Raw genomic sequence first — 26243 nt, 5'->3', positions numbered from 1 at the left:
AACGGCAGGTACACAGACTTACCTAGTATGTCACTCTGAGGAAACCATTTTCCAATCTTGAGGTTGTCTGGCGGATTGGCGAGAGTATCTGTTTCAAACTTCCAGATGATTTTCTCTTTGAGTTTGGAGAACACACCGAGGAAGACGTTAATTATGTCTTCTGGCAAGTCTGCACTTTGTACGTTGCTACCCAAGCTAAAGTAGATCACACCGTCTGTTGCAGCATCCAGAAATTTTTGCAGGTCCTGGAATGAAACGCATCTCTGTAGACGACACATTGCGATAATGTTCGGTTCACAGTTTCGCTATAATTATAGTAAAATATAATTTTAAGTTTTTCCTCCCAGTACAAGTTACCACTCTTCACTCGTTGTGGTCTTTTTCGAAATTATGGATTAACGTAACTTTCAGCACCAATCTCTCCTGTGCAACTTTCTTCATATCTGCAAAACTACTGCGACCTGCATACATTTCAGTTTGCTTATTGCATTCAGTCTTGCTCTCAAGAATTTACTTCCCCCCAGTACCAGGGACGCTCCATTACCAAATTAACTATTCCTTGATGGCTCAGGATGTATTCTTCTGATCAATTTTTACTATAAATCCATTCTCTCGCCGATTTGATTGATTATCTCTGCACTGGTTAGCCCATGTACCCATCTAATCTTCAGAATTCCTGTACCCCTCAAAAGCTTGTATTCTGTTCCTATCTTTTCTACCATAAACGTATCAGTTCCATATGACGAAAGTTTTACAGAAATGCTTCCAAAAAGATCTGCTAAAATTTATATTCTCTGTTAACGTATGCCTCTTTTTCAGAAAAGTTTTTTCTTGTTACTGCCGATCTGTTCTCTACTTTGCTGGCGCCAGTTAGCTTCCAGTCCAAATAACAACACCCATCTACCACATTTTGCCTCTCATTGCTTAACCTAAAACTCCCATACATCACCAGATCTAATTCAGCTACACTCATCATATTACTATTTAATATTCATGTTATCTTTTGATGACACTGTTCGGTTCTACTATTTTCCTAGTCCTTTATCATCTCTAATAGATAAACATTGCCATTGGTCTAGTTGAGCAATTTTATTTTTTCCCCCTAAACTTTAATTCCTTTTCCTTTAGTGCTGGTTCTGTTCACAGTCAGTAAGTTACACATCCAGAATATTTCATGAACAGTTCAGCATACTGCAGCAAGGTGAGAATGACCCTTCTCGCGACGACGTCCTTGTGTAAACGTTCTCCGTTTTCTGGCCACGTGAAATACAACCTCAAGCTTTTGACGATCACCGTTGTCACCTTTATATGAGCAACTGACTGCCGCGGCTGCTGTTGTGGAGGCCTCCCGCAGCCGACAGTTGACTGGTCGGCAAACGTGATCATTACGTGATCCCACGAGAGACTGAGTCAACGCTTACATCTATAATCTGTAAACCACTGTGAGATGCAAGCCAGAGAGTAACCTCCAGGATTTTTCCCCATTCCATTCAAGGATCGATGGGGAAATGACTGTTTCAGTGCCTCTGTGTATGCTGTAATTAATGTAATCTTGACCTCATGATCCCTATGGGAGCGATATGTAGGGCGTTGTAGTATTTTCCTAGCGGCAGCATTTAAAAGCAGTTATTAGAATTTATTTAGTAGACTTTCCCTGGATAGTTTACGTCTATCTTCAAGTGTGAGCCAGTTGTAATGGGAGTGGTCAGTCCATCTATTTCTGTCATATCTTGTACAATACAATACTCTAAAATTCATGTAATGAAATAAATCTTGTTTCAGTCTTATGTATTAGTTCTGTTTATGAAATAATAGAGGGTGTATCAAAAAATATCATCCGATTTGGTACATCTATATTTCTGAAACTAATAAACATATACAATGAATTTTGTTTTTTTGATTAATAGGGAACTCAAAAAGCTTTTTTTTTATACCTTTTCATAGGTTTTACAATATCCCCCCTTGAGATGCACGGCATATGTCAAATCGATTCCACACTGTAGTGAGCATGTCTTGAGTTACAGCTTCCACAGCTGCTGTTATATGATGTCTCAGTTCATTAATTATCGTTGGTAACGGAGGCACATAAACAGTCTTTTATTATAAACCCCCATAAAAAATAATCACACACAGTCTGGTGCGGCAACCTTGGAGGCCAGTTATGTGAGACTGAATAAGTTGCTCCAGTGCTAGCGATCCATCGTTCAGTAATACCTTGCTTTAAAAATTCCCGCACTTCCAAATGCCATTGTGGCGGTGCGCCATGCTGTTGGTATATGAAATCGTTCGAATCAGTCTCCAACTGCGGGAAAAGAAAGTTCTCAAGTATAGCGAGACATGTGCTCCCTGTAACAATGTTCTCAGCGATGAAAAACGGACCATACACCTTCTCCCTGAAACTGCACAAAACACATTAAATTTTCAAGATTGCCTCTCTTGTTGGACAACTTCATGTGGTATTTCAGTTCCCAAATATTCTCACATTTATAACGGTTCAACTTACACTTAAACGGAATGTTGCCTCGTCACTAAACACTAAGCGTGGAAGAAAACTGTAATCCTCCATCTTGCCAAGAACGAAATTACACAACTCCTCACGTTGTTGTTTGTCACCTTCACTAAGAACTTGCAGTAGTGAATTTTGTGCCGATTCATGTGTAAACGTCTATGGAACACACGCCAGACGGACATCGGGGGCGTGAAGATCTGTCGAGCTGCACGGCGAACGGATTTCTGCGGACTCCTTGTGAAACTATGGCGGATGCTTTCAACGTCTGTGCCAGACACTCGGGGACGGCCCGGCGTTTTGCCTTTACGCAAACAACCTGTTTCTCGGAATTGTTCATGCATCGTGTAATGATCTATGCTGTAGGAAGATCCACAGCGTACCTAGTACGAAAGTCACGTTGAACAATTATTATCAACCGGCACTGCGCAAAACGTGGAACACAAAACGCTCTCTGTTGTCGCAACAACATTTTTACCAGAACTGGAGTGGGTGCACTCAGCTGCTACCTAGCGGAACCATCTAAAACTAGTTTTTTTCTTTCCAACAGTACATTTTTCACGCACTTATCTCAAATAACATAATAGTTCCAATTTTTTTAAATCGGATGATTCTTTTTGATACGCCCTGTATAAGAATTAATTAGACTTTTATATCTACCATCATATAGAGATGACCCACTCTAATCAAAACTGTAGATCTGAAATTCTAATTCACTCTTATATTATTTCAACAACAGAACTAATATATAAAACTGACTCAAGATTTATTTCCAGTTTAATTTGAAGCTGTAATTACAATTTAAAATTACTCTCATTATTTGTATAATTATTCCGAAATACCTACGTTTCTAGAATTTGTAGTCTTAGAGAAAGCTTTTGACAATGTTGACTGGATTACTCTTTCAAATTGTGAAGGTGGCAGGGGTAAAACACAGGGAGCGAAAGGCTATTTACCATTTTTACAGAAACCAGCTGGCAGTTATAGGAGTCGAGAGGCACGAAAGGGAAGCAGTGGTTGAGAAGGGAGTGAAACAGTGTTGTAGCATATTCTAAATGTTATTAAATCTGTATATCGAGCAAGCAGTAAACGAAACAAAAGCAAAATTTGGAGTGGGAATTAAAATCCATGGAGAAGAAATAAAAACTTTAAGGTTTGCCGATACATTGTAGTTCTGTCAGAGACAGCAAAGGACCTGGAAGAGCAGTTGAACGAAACTGACAGTGTCTTGAAAGTAGGATATAACATGAGCATCAACAAAAGCAAAACGAGGATAATGGAATGTTGTCGAATTAAATCAGGTGATGCTGAGGGTACTAGATTAGGAAATGAGACACTTAAAGTAGTAGATGAGTTTTGCTATTTGGGGAGCAAAATAACTGATGATGACCGAAGTAGAGAGGGTATAAAATGTAGACTGTCAATGGCAAAGAAAGCGTTTCTGAAGAAGAGAAATGTGTTAACATCGAGTATTGAATTAAGTATTGGGAAGCATTTTCTGAAAGTATTTGTATGGAGTGTCGCCATGTATGGATTTGACATATGGACAATGAATAGTTTAGACAAGAAGAGAATAGATGCTTTCGAAATGTGGTGCTACACAAGAATGCTGAAGATTCGATGGGTAGATCACGTAACTAATGAGGAGGGGAGCATTGGGGAGAAGAGGAATTTGTGGCACAGCTTGACTAGAAGAAGGGATCGGATGTTCAGAGGCATCAAGGGATTACCAATTTAGTACTGGAGGGTAGCGTAGAGGATAAAAAATCGTAGAGGGAGATCAAGGGATGGATACACTAAGCAGATTCAGAAGGGTATGAGTTGCAGTAGTTACTCGGAGACGAAGCTTGCACAGGATAGACTAGCATAGACAGCTGCATCAAACCAGTCTCTGGACTGAAGATCACAACAACAACAATAATTATTCCGAAAAAAATAGATAAGAAGTATTCGATTGTGAATGTATTGGAGTGTTACACGAATGCGTAGTGACTGGTCTTTCGAACATGTCGGGAAGAACAGACACTACGCGGTATCACCAGCTGTGATACATATTAAGGAAATTCAAGGTGGAGCAGGGAGAAAGGAGAGGAAATTGGACGAGCTGTTGATGTCAGCTGCATAAGGACTTTGTGCGGCATTGGCAGCGGAGAGTGAGAATGTGTGCCACATCAAGATTCGAACCTGGGATCTCCAGATTACTGGGCTGGTGTGTTAACCAGTGCGCCGTATGGACACAGTATTTACAACAGCTGCGCGGACTTTCTCGGCCGACCCACATTCCCACCCAGGTCGCCTACATGCGGTCCCCCGTCCACTTCCTCCCTGCTGGCTTCTGTTGAGATTTCCGCAGGAGGTCGGGCGTGTCTGGGCATTCGCACTGAAGGTGGTGGTTACATTGTGTCCATCGAGACGAATCAGTTATATGACTGCGGACAGGTGGCTCTAGAGGGAATGGGGGTCGGCCGAGAGGCGTGTCGAGGTAGTCCATAGTGGTTAACGCAACTGCGTAGTAAGCAGCAGATCACGAGTTCGAATCCCAGTGGGGCACACATTTTCACACGTGGCACTTATTCCGCATAAAGTCCCGATGCAGATGATGTGAGAAGTTCATAGTTCCTCCTTCCCGCCACCCCCCCCCCCCCTCCCCTCCCCCGCTACCAACAATTTACACAGTTTTCAAATATCTCTGAGCTGTAACCTATTGCTTGTTCGCAGTTGTTGATTTTTGAGTCTCAGTGAGCTATGTAGTACTAACATGGAGGAAGTAGTTGGAGGATGGTTGCTGACGGAAGCAGTAGGAAGTTGTCAACAGTGTGACATATTTTATTTGAGATGATTTAGTTTGTGACAAAAAAATTGAGAGACTAAAACTTTGTGTTTTCGAAGAGCAAACACCAGTAACTGGTCATTTGATAGTGCGTATCTTAAACATCAGAACCTTACCTCCAGCATGCACTTAATCAACCTTAATGGACGGTGGGTAACAACAAAGGAGGAATCGAAATTCTTAAGTTAAGCAATTAGTCGCTCATCAGCGTTATCGCAAAATTCATTTTACAGTCAACCTATCTGCGAAACCAGCTATTAGGTCTATAAGTTTGCTTCCGCCGTTTTGCAATAGGCGGCAGTAGTGGCCAGTGGGGTTCAGGTGGTCGGCCATAGATGTAATACAATAAGTTTAGGCATCTTTAAACATAAGGTCCGCAGCTCGTGGTCATGCGGTAGCGTTCTCGCTTCCTGCGCACGGGGTCCCGGGTTCGATTACCGGCGGGGTCAGGGATTTTCTCTGCCTCGAGATGACTGGGTGTCGCGTGTCCTTAATCATCATTTCATCATTATCATAGACGCGCAAGTCGCTTAAGTGGCATCAACTAAAAAGGACTTGCAATACGGGGGCCGAACTCTCCTGCATGGGGCCTCCCGGCCAACAATGTCATAATTTCATTTCATGTAAACATAATGCCATAAAAATATTAGTCGATTTGTGATTGCATCGTAAGGTTATTCCCGATTAATTACGTCAACTTACGTACCCATTTTTCGCCGTTTGCGGGAAGTTTTAATTTTCTTCTTCAACATGAAGAAATCGTAAGACCAATGGCGAGGGAGCTATTAGTGGAAGAACGTGCCGAGAATGTTTTCAACGCCTTAAGAACGGGTGATTTTGATGTCGAAGACCGACAGAACGTTTTCGTAGCTACTGAAACAGACGAAGACAGTCACAGGACATCATTATCGAAAACAATTGATGCGTTCGAGCCCAGCACTGAAACAAAAACGACCACAACACACCGACACACACGTAGAGGTTATTTTGCAGCATGTCAGGACTCGACCCCAAGTCGCATAACCCGTCAAAATACACATGGAAACGTTGAAACGACAAGTCGTATCCCTCCCGCCGTATTCTCCTTACGTTCCTCTCTCTGACTACCACCTTTTTCGATCAGTGGCATACATTCTGGCTGACCAGCACTTCCGATCATGCGAACAAGTGCAAAATTGAATCGATTCATGGATCCCCACAAATGACGACCAGTTCTTCCTCCACGGGATTCGTATGCTATCCAAAACATGGGAGAATGTAGTGGCCAGCGATGGGCAATACTATGAATCATAATTTCTTGGAAGTTTTTCACAATAAAGCCCTGAACTTCGAGAAAAAACGACGGAAGCAAAGTTGTTACCTTGTATTAGTGAAACAGTTAATTACGCTAACGCAAGTAGAGATACAATCTACAACGTTTGCAGTAGCAAAGAACTTTTATGATGAGCTACAGTTTTCGAAGGGGTATTAGACAATTCAGTTCTTTCAACATCTCTGACACACTCTCCCGCGGGTCAAACAAACGGGTCACCCTCTCTATACATTCAATATCCCATGCCAGTCCTGTTTGGTAGGAGTCTGACATACTTGAACAACAGTCTACGATGAGTCGCACAAGTGATCTGTAAGCAGTCTTCTTTGTAGACTGATGGCATTTCCCTAATATTCCACGAATAAACACAAGTCCGCTTACCCGCTTTACCCACTACTGAGGATATGTGATCGTTGCACTTCGTGTCTACATCTACATCTACATGATTACTCTGCAATTCACATTTAAGTGCTTGGCAGAGGGTTCATCGAACCACTATTATACTATCTCTCTACCATTCCACTCCCGAACAGCGCGCGGGAAAAACGAACACCTAAATCTTTCTGTTCGAGCTCTGATTTCTCTTATTTTATTTTGATGATCATTCCTACCTCTGTACGCTGGGCTCAACAAAATATTTTCGCATTCGGAAGAGAAAGTTGATGACTGAAATTTCGTAAATAGATCTCGCCGCGACGAAAAACGTCTTTGCTTTAACGACTTCCGTCCCAACTCGCGTATCATATCTGCCACACTTTCTCCCCTATTACGTGATAATACAAAACGAGCTGCCCTTTTTTGTACCCTTTCGATGTCCTCCGTCAATCCCACCTGGTAAGGATCCCACACCGCACAGCAATATTCTAACAGAGGACGAACGAGTGTAGTGTAAGCTGTCTCTTTAGTGGACTTGTTGCATCTTCTAAGTGTCCTGCCAATGAAACACAACCTTCGGCTCGCCTTCCCCACAATATTATCTATGTGGTCTTTCCAACAGAAGTTGTTCGTAATTTTAACACCCAGGTACTTAGTTGAATTGACAGCCTTGAGAATTGTACTATTTATCGAGTAATCGAATTCCAACGGATTTCTTTTGGAACTCATGTGGATCACCTCACACTTTTCGTTATTTAGCGTCAACTGCCACCTACCACACCATACAGCAATCTTTTCTAAATCGCTTTGCAACTGATACTGGTCTTCGGATGACCTTACTAGACGGTAAATTACAGCATCATCGCGAACAACCTAAGAGAACTGCTCAGATTGTCACCCAGGTCATTTATATAGATCAGGAACAGCAGAGGTCCCAGGACGCTTCCCTGGGGAACACCTGATATCACTTCAGTTTTACTCAATGATTTGCCGTCTATTACTACGAACTGCGACCTTCCTGACAGGAAATCACGAATCCAGTCGCACAACTGAGACGATACCCCACAGGCCCGCAGCTTGATTAGAAGTCGCTTGTGAGGAACGGAAATCTAGAAATACGGAATCAACTTGAGATCCCCTGTCGATAGCGGCCATTACTTCGTGCACAAGAACGATGTTTTCTGAAATCATGCTGATTACGTATCAATAGATCGTTCCCTTCGAGGTGATTCATAATGTTTGAATACAGTGTATGCTCCAAAACCCTACTGCAAACCGACGTCAATGATATAGGTCTGTAGTTCGATGGATTACTCCTACTACCCCTCTTAAACACTGGTGCGACCTGCGCAATTTTCCAATCTGTAGGTACAGATCTATCGGTGAGCGAGCGGTTGTATATGATTGCGAAGTAGGGAGCTATTGTATCAGCGTAATCTGAAAGGAACCTTATCGGTATACGCTCTGGACCTGAAGACTTGCCCGTATCAAGTGATTTGAGTTGCTTCGCAACCCCTAAGGTATCTACTTCTAAGAAACGCATGCTAGCAGCTGTTCGTGTTTAAAATTCTGGAATATTCCATTCGTCTTCCCTGGTGAAGGAACTTCGAAAAACTGCGTTCAATAAGTCCGCTTTAGCGGCAAAGTCGTCGGTAACAGTTCCATCGGCACTGCGCAGTGAAGGTATTGACTGCGTCTTGCCGCTTGTGTACTTTACATACGACCAGAATTTCTTCGGATTTTCTACCAAATTTCGGGGCAATGTTTCGTTGTGGAACCTATTAAAGGCATCTCTCATTGAAGTCCGTTCCAAATTTCGCACGTCTGTAAATTTTAGCCAATCTTCAGGATTTCCCGTTCTTCTCAACTTCGCATGCTTTTTCCGTTGCCTCTGCAACAGCGTTCGGACCTGTTTTGTGTACCATGGGGGATCAGTTCCATCTCTTATCAATTTATGAGTTATGAATCTCTCAATTGCTGTTGCTACTATATCTTTGAATTTGAGCCACATCTCGTCTACATTTGCATAGTCAGTTCGGAAGGAATGGAGATTGTCTCTTAGGAAGGCTTCTAGTGACACTTTAACAGCTTTTTTAAATAAAATTATTTTGCGTTTGTTTCTGGTGGATTTGGAAGAAACGGTATTGAGCCTAGCTACCACGACCTTCTGATCGCTAATCCCTGTATCAGTCATGATGCTCTCTATTAGCTCTGGATTGTTTGTGACTAAGAGGTCAAGTGTGTTTTCACAACCATTTACAATTCGCGTGGGTTCGTGGACTAACTGCTCGAAATAATTTTCAGAGAAAGCATTTAGGACAATATCGGAAGATGTTTTCAGCCTACCACCGGTTTTGAACAAGTATTTTTGCCAACATATCGAGGGAAGGTTGAAGTCCCCACCAACTATAACCGTATGAGTGGGGTATTTATTTCTTACGAGACTCAAATTTTTCTGAACAGTTCAGCAACTATATCATCGGAGTCTGGGGGTCGGTAGAAGGAGACAATTATTAACTTAGTTCGGCTGTTAAGTATAACCTCCACCCATACCAATTCGCACGGAGTATCTACTTCGACTTCACTACAAGATAAACCACTAGGGACAGACACAAACACTCCACCATCAGTTCTGCCTAATATGTCTTTCCTGAACACCGTCTTAGACTTCGTAAAAATTTCTGCAGAATTTATTTCAGGCTTTAGCCAGCTTTCTGTACCTTTAACGATTTCACCTTCTGTGGTTTCTATTAGCGCTTGGTCAGGGACTTTTCCAGCACAACTACAACAATTTACAACTACAATTCCGACTGTTCCTTGATCCAAGCACGTCCTGTATTTGCCATGTACCCTTTGAGATTCCAGCCCACCCCGTACTTTCCCGAGGCCTTCTAACCTAAAAAACCGCCCAGTCCACGCCACACAGCCTCCGCTACCCGCCAGAAAGTGTAGTGAACTCCTGACCTATTCAGCGCAACCCGAAACCTCACCACCCTATGGCGCAAGTCAAGGAATCTGCAGCCAATACGGTCGCAAAACCGTCTGATCCTCTGATTCAGACCCTCCACCCGGCTTTGCACGAAAGGTCCGCAGTCGGTTCTGTCAACGATGCTGCAGATGGTGAGCTCTGCCTTCATCTCGTAAGCAAGACCGGCAGCCTTCACCAAATCAGATAGCCGCTGGAATCCAGAAAGAATTTCCTCAGATCCAAAGCGACACACGTCATTAGTGCCGACATGTGCCACTACCTGTAGCTGGCTGCACCCTGTGCTCTCCATGGCATATGGAAGGACTCTTTCCACATCAGGAATGACTCCACCCGGAATGCACACGGTGTGCACTGGATTTCTTCCCCTCCTTAGCCGCCATATCCCTAAGGGGCCTCATTACGCACCTAACATTGGAGCTCCCAACTACCAATAAGCCCACCCTCTGCGATTGCCCGGACCTTGAAGGCTGAGAATCATCCTCTGAAACAGGGCAGGCAGCTGCACCTGGCTCAGCCAGAGACAGTACCTGAAACCTGTTTGGCAGACGCACCGGGGAAGCTTTCTGATTAGCCTCCGGGGACGTCTTTCGCTGCCTGCCAAGCCTTGGAACGACCTCCCAATCAACCACAGGCGAGGGCTCAGCCTCACTGTGGGCAGCAACCGGGGCAACCACAGCGGCAGACCGATCTGGGAACAGACGGGATGGGGTTGACATCCCTGTGATACCCAAGTCCGGCTCCCCACAGTGGTGCTATCCGCTATCATATAATCGTACAATAATGGATCCTTCTTTCTACGTATTCGCAAAACATTACATTTATCTATGTTAGGGTCAGTTGCCACTCCCTGCACCAAGTGCCTATCCGCTGCAGATCTTCCTGCATTTCGCTACAATTTTCTAATGCTGCAACTTCTCTGTATACTACAGCATCATCCGCGAAAAGCCGCATGGAACTTCCGACACTATCTACTAGGTCATTTACATATATATTGTGAAAAGCAATGGTCCCATAACACTCCCCGTGGCACGCCAGAGGTTACTTTAACGTCTGTAGACGTCTCTCCATTGAGAACAACATGCTGTGTTCTGTTTGCTAAAAACTTTTCAATCCTGCCATACGGCTGGTCTGATATTCCGTAGGCTCTTACTTTGTTTATCAGGCGACAGTACGGAACTGTATCGAACGCCTTCCGGAAGTCAAGGAAAATGGGATCTATCTGGGAGCCTGTATCTAATATTTTCTGGGTCTCATGAACAAATAGAGCGAGTTGGGTCTCACACGATCGATGTTTCCGGAATCCATGTTGATTCCTACAGAGTAAATTCTGGGTTTCCAGAAATGACATGATACGCGAGCAAAACACGTGTTGTAAAATTCTACAACAGATCGATGTCAGAGATATAGGCCTATAGTATTGCGCATCTGCTCGACGACCCTTCTTGAAAACTGGGACTACCTGTGCTCTTTTCCAATCATTTGGAACCTTTCGTTCCTCTAGAGACTTGCGGCACATGGCTGTTGGAAGGGGGGCAAGTTCTTTCGCTCCCGTGATGAAGACAATTCCTTTAGACTTGCGGTACACGGCTGCGGTTGGACAGAAGTCTAGAAACGCTGCGGGAAGTGAGTGCTCGAACATGAAAGCCAAGCCTACACGCTCCACCCTTGTGAACGGCACCTGCACGATGTGGTCAATACGTCTTCAGCGTCAGCCGTGGTCACAAATGAGTAGTTGTGAGCGCGTTATGTCGGAGCGAAGTGAATTCCGACGTGGGCACATTGTTGCTGCTCGTCTGCTGGGTGATTCCGTAGCCGAGAGAGCCGAAGAGTGTGGTGTTTCAAGAGGCACCGTATCGAAGATTTATACCGCATACGGGGAAAACAGAGAAACGTCATCCGCTAAGTCACAACGCAGACGAAAGTGTGTGTTGAGCGATCGTGACACACGGTCACGAAGAGGATTGTGACGAAAAGTAAGAGGATGACCGCTGCGAAAGTCACTGTAGAAGTGAGTGTCTCACTCCCGAACCCTGTCAGCACTTAAACAACACGAAGGTTTTCCAAAAGCACTCACCAGTGACGCAAATGCCCGTAACAGGAAGAAATGGTCCCGAAGACACAAAACCTCGGCTGTTGAACTGTGGGAGAGCGTCATTTGGTCGGATGATTCTCATGTCTCACAGCTTCCAACTTCTGATCAAGTTTACGATACAAGAGTGAAAAATGGCAGGGTTCGCTAATGATTTGGGCAGCTATATGATGGTACTCCCCGAGTCCCATAGTTACCTCTCCACATTCGCATTACTGCCGAGGCTTAATGGTTCAAATGGCTCTGAGCACTATGGGACTTAACATCTATGGTCATCAGTCCCCTAGAACTTAGAACTACTTAAACCTAACTAACCTAAGGACATCACACAACACCCAGTCATCACGAGGCAGAGAAAATCCCTGACCCCGCCGGGAATCGAACCCGGGAACCCGGGCGCGGGAAGCGAGAACGCTACCGCACGACGAGCTGCGGACTCCCGCCGAGGCTTGTGTGACCATACTGGCTCATCAGGTCCACCCCACGGTACGAGGCCCGTTCCCCAACGGGTACGCTGTGTACCAAGACGACAGGGCCCCAACTGACACATCTTGCATCTTCCAGGACTGGTTTTGCGAACACGACGATGATCTGTCGCATGTCTCCTGGGCGCCAAAGTCTCCCCACTTCCATCACCGCTACCTGAAATTGCGACTGTTTAGCAGGAAGAATTCCTGTTTTTGATGTTTACATACTTTTCTCCACCCCCTGTATCTGCTTCGCACAACCAAGTCTCTTCAACAAAATTTTGTTGTCGAGAATTAAATACTGTATTTTTCCATTTCAATGTGGGTCATGTACGCTCGGCATCCCATGATCCTTTATTAATAAAAAGCACTTAATGTTGTTTACCACTCCTGTAAATAATTACCTTGTTATTTCAGCTAAAATAAGAGGCTAGCAGATTTAATGCCTTATTTGAATTTATTTCCATATCACGAACCGTTCATGAAATATAATGGATCCCCACAGATACATACGACAGCTCTATCTTGAATATGACGGAAAGTATTTTCCTATAGATGCTTTCTTCACGAAAAGAATCGCGTCCTTCGTAAGGAAAAAGCTACATGCCCAGTGATATCCAGTTGAAGGAAGAGGAGGTGCTCCCACCATCCATAGGGAAGGAAAAACTGAAATACAAATCACAAATTTTTGTTCCGTGGAACAAACTTTTAAGATTAACTCGACGTTATTTTCCAACACTGAAGCGCCACAGAAACGAGTATAGGCATTCGTTTCCAAATTCAGAGACATTTAGAAAGATAGAAGACTACGCTGCGATCGACAACGCCTATATAAGACAACAAGTGTCTGACGCAGTTTTTAGATCGATTGCTGCTGCTACAGTGGCAGCTTATCAAGATTTACGTAAGTTTGAACGTGATGTTATAGTTGGCGCACGAGCCATGGGGCACAGTATCTCCGAGGAACCAATGACGTGGGCATTTTCCCTTACGAGGATTTCACGAGTGTGCTGTGAATATCAGGAATCCGGTAAACATCAAATCTCTGACATCGCTACTGCCGGAAAGAGATCCTCCAGAACGGGACCAACGACGACTGAAGAGAATCGTTCAACATGATGCTAGTGCAACCCTTTTGCAAACTGCTGTAGATTTCAGTACTCGGCCATCAAAAAGTGTCAGCGTGCAAACTATTCAACGAAACATCGTCGATATAGGCTTTCGGAGCCGAAGACCCACTCGTGTACCCTTGATGGCTGCACGACACAAAGTTTTACGCCTCGCCTGGCGAGGACTGTTAATGACTGGAAACATGTTGCCTGGTCGAACGAGCCTCGTTTCAAATTGTATCGAGCGGGTGGACGTGTACAGGTATGGAGGCAACCTCATGAATCCATGGTCCCTGCATGTCAGCAGGGGACTGTTCAAGCTGGTGGAGGCTCTGTAATGGTGTGGGATGTGTGCAGCTGGAGTGATATGGGACCCCTGATATGTCTAGATACTACTCTGACATGTGACACGTACGTCCGCATCCTGTCAGATCACCTCCATCCATTCATGTCCATTGTGCATTCCAACGGGACGGACTTGCGCAACTCCAGCAGGACAATGCGACATCCCATACGTCCAGAATTGCTACAGAGTAGCTCCAGGAACACTCTTCTGAGTGCTGGCCACCAAAATCCCCAGACATAACATTATTTATCATATCTGGAATGCTTTGCAACGTACTGTTCAGAAGAGATCTCCACCCCCGCGTACTCTCACGGATTTATGTTCAGCCCTGCAGGATTCATGGTGCCAGTTCCCTCCAGCACTGCCTCAGACATCAGTCGAGTCCATGCCACGTCGTGTTGCTGCACTTCCGCGTGCTTGCGGAGGCCCTACACGATAGTAGGCAGGTGTACCAGTTTCTTTGGCTTTACAGTGTAAAAGTAAGCTTCTGAAATATTCGGTTTCCATTACATTAGCATTAGTAAACTTGAGATTGTATTTTATCGTTTAGTTTACATTTACAAACACATTTATTTGGCCTGTTTTCTGCACTAATTTTATTTTCGCACAACTTAGACTTGGGTTTACTGTCTCTTTTTCTAATGAAAACCAGCGGTCGTTTGTGATTTCGTTCTGCGTGCACGCCCAGTATTACTCATCAGTGCTATTTGGTAGTCGTACCAGACACTTGAGAAATATTCTAGAGTGGCGAGTGGCTCGCAAGCGTGTTTTTGTGAGCAATCTCGTTCGTAGACTCTGGTTATATTTCTGGAGCATCGTGCCAATGAGCCGAAGCTTCCAACCTACGTTGGGGGCTATGAGATCATTTCATTTCGTATCCTAACAAATCGTCACACCCAAGTATTTGTATGAGTTGACCTTGGTGGTTACGACTTCTCGATACTGCTATCATAGGATACTACGTTTTTCCTGTTTCGCAAAGAGCACAAATTTACATTTCCGAACATTTAAAGGAAACTGTCATTCCGTGCACCATTTCGATATTTCATCCACATTTGAATGTAAATCAGTGGATGTTTTTCAGGTAGTACCTCATCAAAGATAACAGCATTATATGCGAAGTCAGTGCAGTTCATGACTTACGTTAATGGCTTGTAGAAAATAAACTAACGCCAAATCACAGCAAGACTCAGGTTTTACAGTTTCTAACACACGATTCAGCAATTTAATTTCACAGAATGAGCATATGATTAGTGAAACAGAACAGTTCAAAATTCTAGCTGTTCAGATAAATAGTGAACTGTCGAGGAAAGCCCACGTTCAGGATCTTGTTCAAAGACTTAATGCTGCCACTTTTACTATTCGAACGGTGTTTAAACGAAAATTAGTCCACTTTGCTTATTTTCATTCGCTTATGTCGTATGGTATTATATTTTGGGGTAACTCTTCCCATTCTCAAAGGATATTTCTGGCTGAGAAACGGGCAGTTCAGGCAATAAGTGTTGTAATGTTACGAACCTCTTGCCGACCCCTGTTCACTAGTCTGGGTATTCTGACATTGACCCCTCAGTATACAGGGTGCGCCATTTATCCTGATCACCCTAAGTAACTATTTGCCCAGATGCAGATTACAAAATGTTTCAAGCAAATGTTCTTTAGCCGTCAGGAGGACATCAATCAGCGTGATTGCCTTCGTTGTAGCTTTCTTTTTTAGAAAGATATGAACAGCGGTATGACTTTTTTAAATGGCACCCTGTATTTTTTATTCGGTAATTCATTTCCTCTCCTAAAGACCTATTCAGAAATGTATCACAGTGTACCATTCACTAAAGCACACCGTTATTAATTACATAACACAACATTGATATTGGCGCTCCCAGTGTTTAGTGCAGGTACTCGGGTAGTGGAACACATCCATGTGCTGACGTTGACAGAGGAGAAATGTAAACATTAGTAGAATGCACACCCGTCATTCCGTCAACCATCGTCAGTTGAAGAGTTGTGTGAGTAGAATTTAAGCCAACGAAGAGAAGGTACAAATGCTACTCATCTATGGGGAATTGAAGTTAGCAGAACAGTAGTTGCAGTACTGTTTTCTTACGTACGGGTACATTTAGTACAGTGGTTTAGTTCTTTTAAAGACTGCTGTGTAGAGTAGGGATACAGTAAAGGCTGTCCTTCCTACAAACTGCATTGACATAACGTTTCTTTGTTGTTGTTGTTGAAGGTAGGCATCGGAGCTGTACAGAGAGCGATATCCTGACAAGAACCCACCTCCCCGACGAATGTTTTCTCGTCTTGTTGCGACGCTTCAGGAAACGGGAAGCTCCAACCCACGACAACGCAATAGTCGTAACACTCGCACAGACGAAGCTGCCGAAGCTACTGTTCTCGCTTCCGTTGCTATGAATCCACACGTGAGCACACGACAGCTTGAACACGAGATTGGCATTCCTAAAGCCAGTGTACATCGTATTCTTACACGTCACTGGTCGCATCCTTACCATGTACACCTACATCAAGAACTGCATCGGAATGATTTCCAGAATCGTGTACAGTTCTGTCAGTGGGCACAGCAGCAAATCCTCGCCAACCCGAACTACTTCTCCAATGTTCTATTTACCGATACAAGGAACATGCATTATCGGTCCAGCGACAACCCACGATGGCTTAGACAGGTGGAACATCAGCGTCAATGGAGAGTTAACGTCTGGTGTGGGATGCTTGGTACTACAATTATTGGCCCTTATTTCATCAATGTTAGTCTAAACGGCACAGCGTATGCCAACTTCCTCAGACGAATTCTTCCTCCTGTTCTCGATGAAGTGCCGCTAAGAACCAGAATACTTATGTGATATCAATACGATGGATGTCCAGCACATAATGCCTTGCGTGCACGTTGTGTTCTGAACCGAAGGTATTCTGCCAGATGGGTTGACCGAGGAGGAACAGTTACTTGGCCTGCTAGGTCTCCTGATTTAAATCCTCTGGACTTTTTTCTTTGGGGATGCATTAAAGACGATGTGTATCGCGATATTCCAACAACTCCAGAGGACAGTAGGAACGTATCGCTCTTCAGCAGCCAACACTGGAAGCAGTATAAATAATTCTTTCATTCAACGAGTGCACCAGTGTATCAGTGTCCACGGTCACCACTTTGACCACCTTTGAATGTTCTACACTTGGGCAATGGTACAGGAGAGTCAAAGTCAGTTTTGTGTTATGATTTTACTTGGTTTTCATTTGTTTTCTGACAACTCCAGCAAGTGGACCAGTTTTTGATTCCGGGCTCAAAGTCAATGTTTGTTATGTAATTAATAACGTTGTGTTTCAGTGAGTGGTACACTGTGATACACTTTTTAATAGGTCTTTAGGAGAGGAAATGAATTCCCGAATAAAAAATACAGGGTGCCATTTGAGAAAGTCATACCGCTGTTCATATCTTTGTAAAAACAGAGCTACAACGAAGGCAATCATGCCGATTGATGTCCCCCTGACGGCTTAAGAATATTTGCTTGAAACATTTTGTAATTTGCATCTGGACAAACAGTTATTTAGGGTGGTCAAGAGAAATGGGGCGGCCTGTATATGTATTATTTACTGTCGTTTCTTGTTAACGATATCCACTTATTCCCAAGAATTAGCAGCTTTCACTCAGTTAATTCTAGACAGAAATCCAATCTGCCATTTTGGATCGCACTTTCCTAACTCTTGTGCAGGAAGGTGTGCAGTACACTGCAGCACCCATCTTCAGTAAGCTACCAGAAGAATTTAAAAATCTTAGCAGTAATTCACGCGCTTTATAATCGAAACTGAAGAGTGTCCTCATGGGTCACTCATTCTATTTTGTAGCGGAGATGCTTGAAGAATTAAGCTGATTCCTATGTTATATTGTTGATGACGTTCACGTAAACTTAGGGGTTGACTTTTTTTGGGTTCATAAGCATTTTATTTTAGCTGTTGTTACTTTTATGTTGTAATTTCATGTACTGACACGTTCCATGACCTTGGAGGTTTGCTCCTCAATTTGGTTCTACGAAACTAGACTTGTAAATAAAATAAATAATACCGTTAGTATTTTTGGCTAGGTCATTAACGTACAACATGAGCAGCAAGGAATCCAAACACTTCCTTGGGGCACATCCGAGAAAACATGCTTTGTCTTGCCTACCAACAATAGGCCGTTTGCGGTCGTGTGCCTTGGTCGCATAGTTCCGTTTGTAGCTTCATTTCCCGTAAGGAGTAAGTATTAATACGTGCTAATGTTTACAGATATGAGAAAAATGTACACAACTTACTTGTGGAAGTTTCTTAGGGGGTCTGATGTGCATACCGGCGACCTCCACGGCGTTTGGTACGAACGGCCTCGCGTATTGGAAGCTGAAGTGCGAATTGAGCAGCAAGAGGGAAGTATTCCGCTCTAGTTCCGCTATAGGAGGCACCGTGATGTCTTTGAAGTACTCCTTGACCACTCTGTCCATAGCTGGGAGATAAAAGAACTGGCGGTAAAGTCTGAAAAGCGATGCGGTGAAGACGTTGTTGGCACGCTGGAAGAGGTTCATGTTGCTGGTGTACGGTAGGCAGGTTTCAGGGACGTAGGCCAGCGGGTAGGGGTTCCCGACCATGTCGTTCATCCAGCTGGCTCCACCGCCTAAAGCGACCGCCTGCACGACTGGAGTCCCAAACTTGTGCGCGAAGGCGAGCAGACACTCGTTGAAGAACGTCTCCAGTATGACGAGGTCGAACTTCCGGTCCCGGGAGTCGATCAAGGTCCTCAAGGCTTCGTCTTCCATATACTCCCGACACTCGTCGGCAGAGCCGTAAAGCATAAACATGATTAGCAGAGCAGGCGGAAGCCTGCCGAAGGAGAAAAAAGTGAATCCTGCAGAAAAGAGAGAGACAGAGAGAGAAATTAGCATATTAGTATTCTGATTGTATCGACCCATCATAATAACGCAGTTCATGCAAAGTCTGAAGGAAAATAAGAGTTCAGTGTCCCGTCGATAGTAACGTTTCTAAGGACCGAGTGCTGGACGATATCTGGAAAGAAAATCGGACGCTGCTCCTTGGCTTCGCATGAACAGCAGATGTGTTAGCGTCACACAATTTAAAGAAACTGGAAAAGTCAGTGATTGCCGAACGAACGGACGTAAGATCTCGTACGAAGATACGAATTTCTTCAAATGTTCAAATGTGTGTGAAATCTTATGGGACTTAACTGCTAAGGTCATCAGTCCCTAAGCTTACACCCTACTTAACCTAAATTGTCCTTAGGACAAACACACACACACCCATGCCCGAGGGACGAGTCGAACCTCCGCCGGGACCAGCCGCACAGTGCATGACTGCAGCGCCCAACACCGCTCGGCTAATCCCGCGCGGCCGAATTTCTTCAATTATCCTCAGTCTTATGAGGGCCCTACAATGAAATAAACGGTAGAAATTCAGAGGTAGACTTGTAAATATAACAAATGAAGTGGCTGCAATAGTAGGGGAGAACGTGCCACGCACAGGAAATACAGACGTTCAGAGGAACCGAAATCTGCACAAGTTTGTCTGCGGAAAACGCAGGAAATCTAACCTACGTGGTAGGGTGGCAATTTTAAACTTACTCACGAGTAGGGTGCGTGCACCACCGCACCATCTGTCCATCTCATAATGATTGACCCCTGACTATTAAGTCATTAACGTACAATATGAGCAGCAAGGAATCCAAAACACTTCCTTGGGGCACTTCCGAGAAAACATGCTGTGTCTTGCCCACCAACAATAGGCCGGTTGCGGTCGTGTGCCTTGGTCGCATAGTTCCTTTTGTAGCGGCATTTCCCTAAGGAGTAAGTACACTATGGGCCAGAACATTACGACCACCGACCAACTACCAACACAGAACAGTCCAGGCGACAGCAGCGTCTTCTGGCGAGGAATGACTTCTAGTTACATACACGCACGGTGCATGTAGTATCAGTGAGCGTGCTGTCCGTGTGTGGAATCGGGAAGGCGAGCCATTGGCCCGAAGGCTCGGCACGAGAGCTTCGGAAACTGCACCACTTGTCGGGTGTTCGAGGAGTGCTGTGATGAGCGGCTTCAACAGGTGCCGGAATCACGGTGAAACCATGCCTAGACGTCGTGGTATTGGACGGCCACCACTCTTTACAGATGTCGGGCGTCGTAGGCTGGGGAGACTGGTAAACAAGACAGGCGGCGAACTGTGACGCAACTAACATCAGACAGTAATGCTGGTCAGAGTACAAGTGTGTCTGAACCCACAGCGCGCCGAACACTCCTAACGATGGGTTTCCGCAGCCGACGACCCATGCATGAACCAATGTCAACACCACGATATCGGCAACTACGACTGAAATGGACAGGTGATCATCGGTACTGGACGTCGGCTCAGTGGCAGAGCGTTGCATGGTCTGATGAATCATGACACCTTCCTCATTGTGCCGACAGATGGGCGCGAATAGGCCCTCTTCCAGGGAGACACCTGCTTGACATTTGTACTGCGGGACAGAGACAAGCTGTCGGCGGCTCCGTTATACTCTCGTTAGCATTCACGTGGGCATCCACGGGTCCAGTGCAGCTCATGCAAGGCAGCCACGGACTATCGTAGACTGGCTGCAGACCACTTACAGTCCTTCAGGACGATCGTGTTTCCCGATGGCAGTGGCATTTTTCAGCAAGATAATGCGCCATGTCACAAATCCAGCAGTGTGATGGAGTGGTTCGAGGAACAATCCGTGAGCTGCAATTCAGACTCTGCCTCCCCCTCCCCCTCCCCCCCGACAACTCGCCGCCAGATTTGAACCCGATAGAACAAATCTGGGATGTGACTGAAAGTGGCGTCAGAGCTCATCACGCCCCCCCCCCTCCACCCCCTCCCCACGGAATTTACGGTGATTAGGTGGCTTGTGTGTGCAGATGTAGTGACAACTCCCTCCAGCGATCTACGAAGTTCTCATTGCTGCCATGACACGACGCGTCGCCGCTGTTATCCATGTCGAAGGTGGACATACCCGCTATTAAGTAGTCTTGTAACACCACAACTCTATGCATGATCATACATTTTCTGCGTGTTTTGCGAAGTTTGCTTTATTACTTCTGCTGAATATTATTCTTGTAAATATGTTGTCAAGTTATAAATTCTGTTTGTTATTTAAAAAAGAGAATACGCATGGAATGTTAACATTTTGAAAGTAGACACGTTGGCCTAGTCAGGGAAAAAGCTATCGTCAAAGGGTGTAATAAATTGTAAAAGCATTATCGCTGGGCGTGCGAGCGCGCCCAAAAATGTAGCAGTTGGGAGTCGCAAGGAGACGATTGGTGTCGTTGGTTTCGTGTATTCCACGGTGTGGCTATTGTAAGGGGTCCGTAGGCCCTTACTATAAGTTTGCACTCGGCACAGGTCGATAGGGCAAACAATCGATTGTGTCGTGTTGCGAGAGCGAGTGTGAGTTGAGTCAGTCCCATGTTGCGGGCCGAGCTGTGAGGAGGCCTGTTGTTGTAATGCAAGGCCTTACCGACAAAGGGAGTGGCCATCGCCGCGGTTGAACCCCTGTGTGCTAGAATAGTACCGGGAAAGTGAAGAAGTATAATTACGAGAGTGATAAGTGATATTTCTGTGCCGATATTTTGGTTTCGCGTCTACCGTGCCGGCATCATTTTGGATTGCAGTGTTGGATTGCAGTGTTGGATTGCAGTGATTGGATTATCGTGTGACGATAATGAATAACGAAGAAGCCTGTGCTGAGATTAGCCGTAATTAGATATGTATGACGAAGGCAGTGGCTGTCTCCTTCTTTTTGTGTTTTTGAGACGAATATAGGTTTATTACAGCATTTGAGAAGGACAAACTGGAAAGTAACAACTCCGTAGCAGTCAATTCCGATTGCCAGCCCCATTAGGTACACGGTCACATTAATTAATAATTATTGGGCTGCTGTTCGATCAGATCAGGTCGGGACGAAAAAATATAAATCGGAGGTGTTACACCTTGGCTTACCGTGAAAGGACAAGTGCAATTTTCGGACGAATTGTAATGAACAATAGGTAATTTTACCTTGCTGAACGCGAGAAAATATTTTTCAATTTCGGATCGAGGAAGGGTATAAACTCTAAAATCGCGACAAGGAACAGTGCATTTTTGAACAATACGAAGTAATAGCATCTTACGATTGTGACTAAACTGTTTTTTCTCGCCATAGTAGATAAGAATAATAATGTCGATAAACTGTGTTATAATGTGCAAACGCGTAAATCCGCACGAAAAACTGTGAAAAGTGAACACCAAAGAAACACACGTGTGAACATTACAATAGGAAAACGAGCCAAGAATTAGTCACGAAAGCTTTACAGAAGTGTTTAATAGTAATATTATGACTGAAATTGCCTTTTGAATAGTGAAAATCGAGCAACTTCAAGTGGACCCATAAACTGTTATGCAGGCGACAATTTATGTGGCGACGCAATTGTTGAGTGACGTCACGCAGACCCGTGCTATTCGATCAGATCAGGTGGGGTCGAAAATATAAATCGGAGGTGTTACACTATGCAAAGTGCGGAGACGAAAAGTTTGTTTCCGAGGTTCGGAGCAGTAAAAACTGAATTGGTTGTTTTGGCGGATGTTTAATGTAGGTAAGCTATGGATTTATTGGACGCGGTACAAATGCAGTAACAGTAACTCACATAACATCATGAGTCCTGCGGGCCCTTGTTATTGGCTGTGGTATGGCAAGAACACCAACTTGTACCCTATTTACCGCTAAATGAAGTCACTCAATAAACCAACGGCATCATGAAAAGAAGTAGGGTTTACACTTTTTATAGCTAGAACTGTAATAGACTGTCTAGCGTAGTTGGAATTTTATTGCTTAAACAACATTGTTTTCGTGCATGTCACGTAAATAATTTTCTTAAGTCATTATCCAAGTATTATCCATCCTGTCCCTTTGTATGAACCGAGATAATCAGAAAATAAACTGAAATTGAAGTGAACATTAATTTATTAGATTATCAAAACATAATTTTTATAACTTTGGACAATTACCTGATAATTAAATCTTTCGGTGTAGTACGAATGATGTCAGAGATAGAAGATGCAAAAGCCAGTATTAATTCATTTGCTTCAAATAGAGCAACTTTCATAATAAAAAATTGGTAGTAAAACTTTACGGAATTTGGACACTGAATTTCATTGTCAAAGCGTAGCTCTAATTTATAGCTTTTGGCATAATTTGTAACTTTTGTTACAAAGAAATGTCGAAGTAACTGCTAAATTCAAACAACCTTTCTGCTTGCTTCAATTATGACAGTGAGTATTACGGTGAGTAACGTAACAAAAGATTTCTGTCCACATCCAGTAAACACTCTTACTTTAATTTATCTTTGAAAATTAATATGATATGTTGTATGTGTTTGCGCAAAAATGTTCAAATGTGTGTGAAATCGTATGGGACTTAACTGCTAAGGTCATCAGTCCCTAAGCTTACACACTACTTAACCTAAATTATCCTGAGGACAAACACACACACACACACACCCAGGCCCGAGGGAGGACTCGAACCTCCCCCGGGACCAGCCGCACAGTCCATGACTGCAGCGCCTGAGACCGCACGGCTAATCCCGCGCGGTTATGTGTTTGCTATTTGATTATTATCCAACTACTGTGATGTGTGCTGTTAACTACTTGAAAGTGTGCGTCAGGTGCTGTTCCTACGTGATGACGCCAATAACTATTCTTACGTAAGAGTGCTTACAAGTATTAAGTTCAGTTTCAGTTTAATTACTCTTGTTGTAAGGAACTAACGACCGTTGGTTATTTCATTAATGACCTACTTTGAAAACGTTTCTTCCAAATTTTCCGCTAACTACTATTAATTAAAAACTAGTTTACGTAATTAAAAATATATAAAGTTAACCAAACTTTGTTTCTAAACGTCATTGCTAAAATACTGAGCAGTGGCGATTCGGTTATAACGTCATCTACTTCTCTCAGTTTTGCATTATTCTTCGGAGTAGATGCCTTTTCCCCACAGGTTAGGGACTTTAACTACACGACCATTATTATTATTATTATTCTCGAATCAGAAACATACAAATTTACAGTAGCCATACACATCAATAAATATGTACAAATATATACAAAAATTGTATTTATATTACATGTGCCCAGTACTTTGCAACCTGCAAGGCGCTTGGAGTGGCTTGCAGAAGGTCAATCTTCGTGCAGGATGTAGGGCACAAAAGGCACTGAAGCATGTGGCTTGTGGTTTGTTCTTGTCCACAATCACAGGACGTATCTTCTGTTATGAAGCCTCATCTCTTCAGGTTGTCTCTGGATCGTCCAACTCCTGATCGTAATCTGTTGCGCAGTTGGCGGCTCACCTCCAACTCCGCAATGCTACGCGCTGTTCCCATCCATCTGACCAACACTACAATAGCGAGTATTCCAACAATGCCAATCAGCCGCAGACTGCACACAGCACAGCCAATGATTTTCATACAGAGCGCTACGTGGCGTTACCAACATAAAAACCTAAACAGCCTACTTACAACTTAACTAACTCAAACTGACTAATGCTAAGAACAACACACATACACACCCATGTCCGAGGAAGGATTCGAACCTCCGGCAGGAGGGGCCGCGCAGTCCGTGTAATTTCTAAACAGGCCTGCGTTCTAAACGTTGTAACTACTGCGAAAGCAGTAATCGGATTCTAAAGAGTGAAACGACTTTCTCCTGAAGAATTGCAGTACTAGGAGCATAAATTACTGCAGTTGCCCTCGAATAAACAAAGTTGATACCGACAAAAAAAAATGGTTCAAATGCCTCTGAGCACTATGGGACTCAACATCTTAGGTCATAAGTCCCCTAGAACTTAGAACTACCTAAACCTAACTAACCTAAGGACATCACACACACCCATGCCCGAGGCAGGATTCGAACCTGCGACCGTAGCAGTCCCGCGGTTCCGGACTGCAGCGCCAGAACCGCACGGCCACCGCGGCCGGCGATACCGACACGTCTGTAATTAATGTAACTACACTGAAGCGCCAAAGAAACTCGTATAGGCTTGTGTATCAAATACAGAGATATGTAAACAGGCAGAATACGGCGCTGCGGTCAGCAACGCCTATATAAGGCAAGTGTCTTATGCGGTTGTTAGAATGGTTACTGCTGCTAAAATGCCAGACTATCGGGATTTAAGTGAGTTTGAACGTGGTGTTGTAGTCGGCGCATGAGGGATGGAACACAGCGTCTCCGAGGTAGCCATGAAGTGGGGAGACTTTCCCGTACGACCATTTCACGAGTGTACCGTGAATATCAAGAATCCGGTAAAACATCAAATCTCCGACATCGCTGCGGCTGGAAAAAGATCCTGCAAGAACGGGATCAACAAGAATTGTTCAACGTGACAGAAGTGCATCCCTTCCGCAGATTGCCGCAGATTTCAATGCTGGGCAACCAACAAGTGTCAGCGTGCGAACCAGTCAACGAAACATCGTCGACATGGGCTTTCGGATCCGAAGACCCACTCGTTTACCCTTAATGGCTATACAACACATAGCTTTGCGATTCGCCTGGGCCCGACAACACCGACATTGGACTGCTGGTGACTGGAAACAAGTCGTCTGGTCGGGCCAGTCTCGTTTCAAATTCTATCGAGCGGATGGACGTGTACGGGTATGGGGACAGCCTCATGAATCCACGGACCCTGCATGTCGGTGGGGGACTGTTCGAATTTGTGGAGGCATTGTAATGGTGTGGGGCGCGTGCAGTTGGAGTGATATGGGACCCCTAATACGTTTAGAACCATTCAGCGAAACACCATCGATATGGGGTTTCCGAGCCGAAGGTCCACTCGTGTACCCTCGATGGCCTGAGTCCGTCAACACCGACACTGGACTATTCGTGGCTGGAAGCTTGTTACCTGGTTGGACGAGTCTCGTTTGAAGTTGTGTCGAGTGGACGGGCGTGTATGGGTATGGAGACAACCTCATGAATCCATGGACCCTGCATGTCAGCAGGGCACTCTTCAAGCTGGTTTAGGCTCTGTAATGGCGTAACCATCCTGTCTGACCATCTGCACCCATTCATGTCCATTGTCCATTCCAACGGACTTGGGCAATTCCAGCAGGACAATTCGACACCCCACACGTCCAGAATTGCTACAGAGTGGCTCCAGGAACACTCATCTGAGTTTAAACACTTACGCTGACC

At 44.4% G+C, this 26243-nt stretch overlaps 1 protein-coding gene across 5 annotated transcripts in view; it reads right to left on the bottom strand.

Annotated features, from left to right (window-relative positions):
- Positions 1 to 26243, bottom strand: part of LOC126419783 (UDP-glucosyltransferase 2-like) — a 335883-nt gene that overhangs the window by 166027 nt on the left and 143613 nt on the right. Inside the window, exons 3-4 of one of the 5 annotated variants that reach the window (XM_050086962.1) lie at positions 18322 to 18905; positions 23 to 245 (exon numbers count right to left, since the gene is read on the bottom strand). The exons of the other annotated variants lie outside the window; for them this stretch is intronic. Of the exons in view, the coding sequence (XP_049942919.1) occupies positions 23 to 245; positions 18322 to 18905 (807 nt within the window). The remainder of the gene's footprint in view (positions 1 to 22; positions 246 to 18321; positions 18906 to 26243) is intronic. 5 annotated transcript variants of the gene reach the window in all.

Source organism: Schistocerca serialis, chromosome 9 (assembly GCF_023864345.2).
Source record: "Schistocerca serialis cubense isolate TAMUIC-IGC-003099 chromosome 9, iqSchSeri2.2, whole genome shotgun sequence".
Classification (NCBI taxonomy): Eukaryota; Metazoa; Arthropoda; class Insecta; order Orthoptera; family Acrididae; genus Schistocerca; species Schistocerca serialis.
This window is presented reverse-complemented; position numbering and strand designations above follow the sequence as displayed.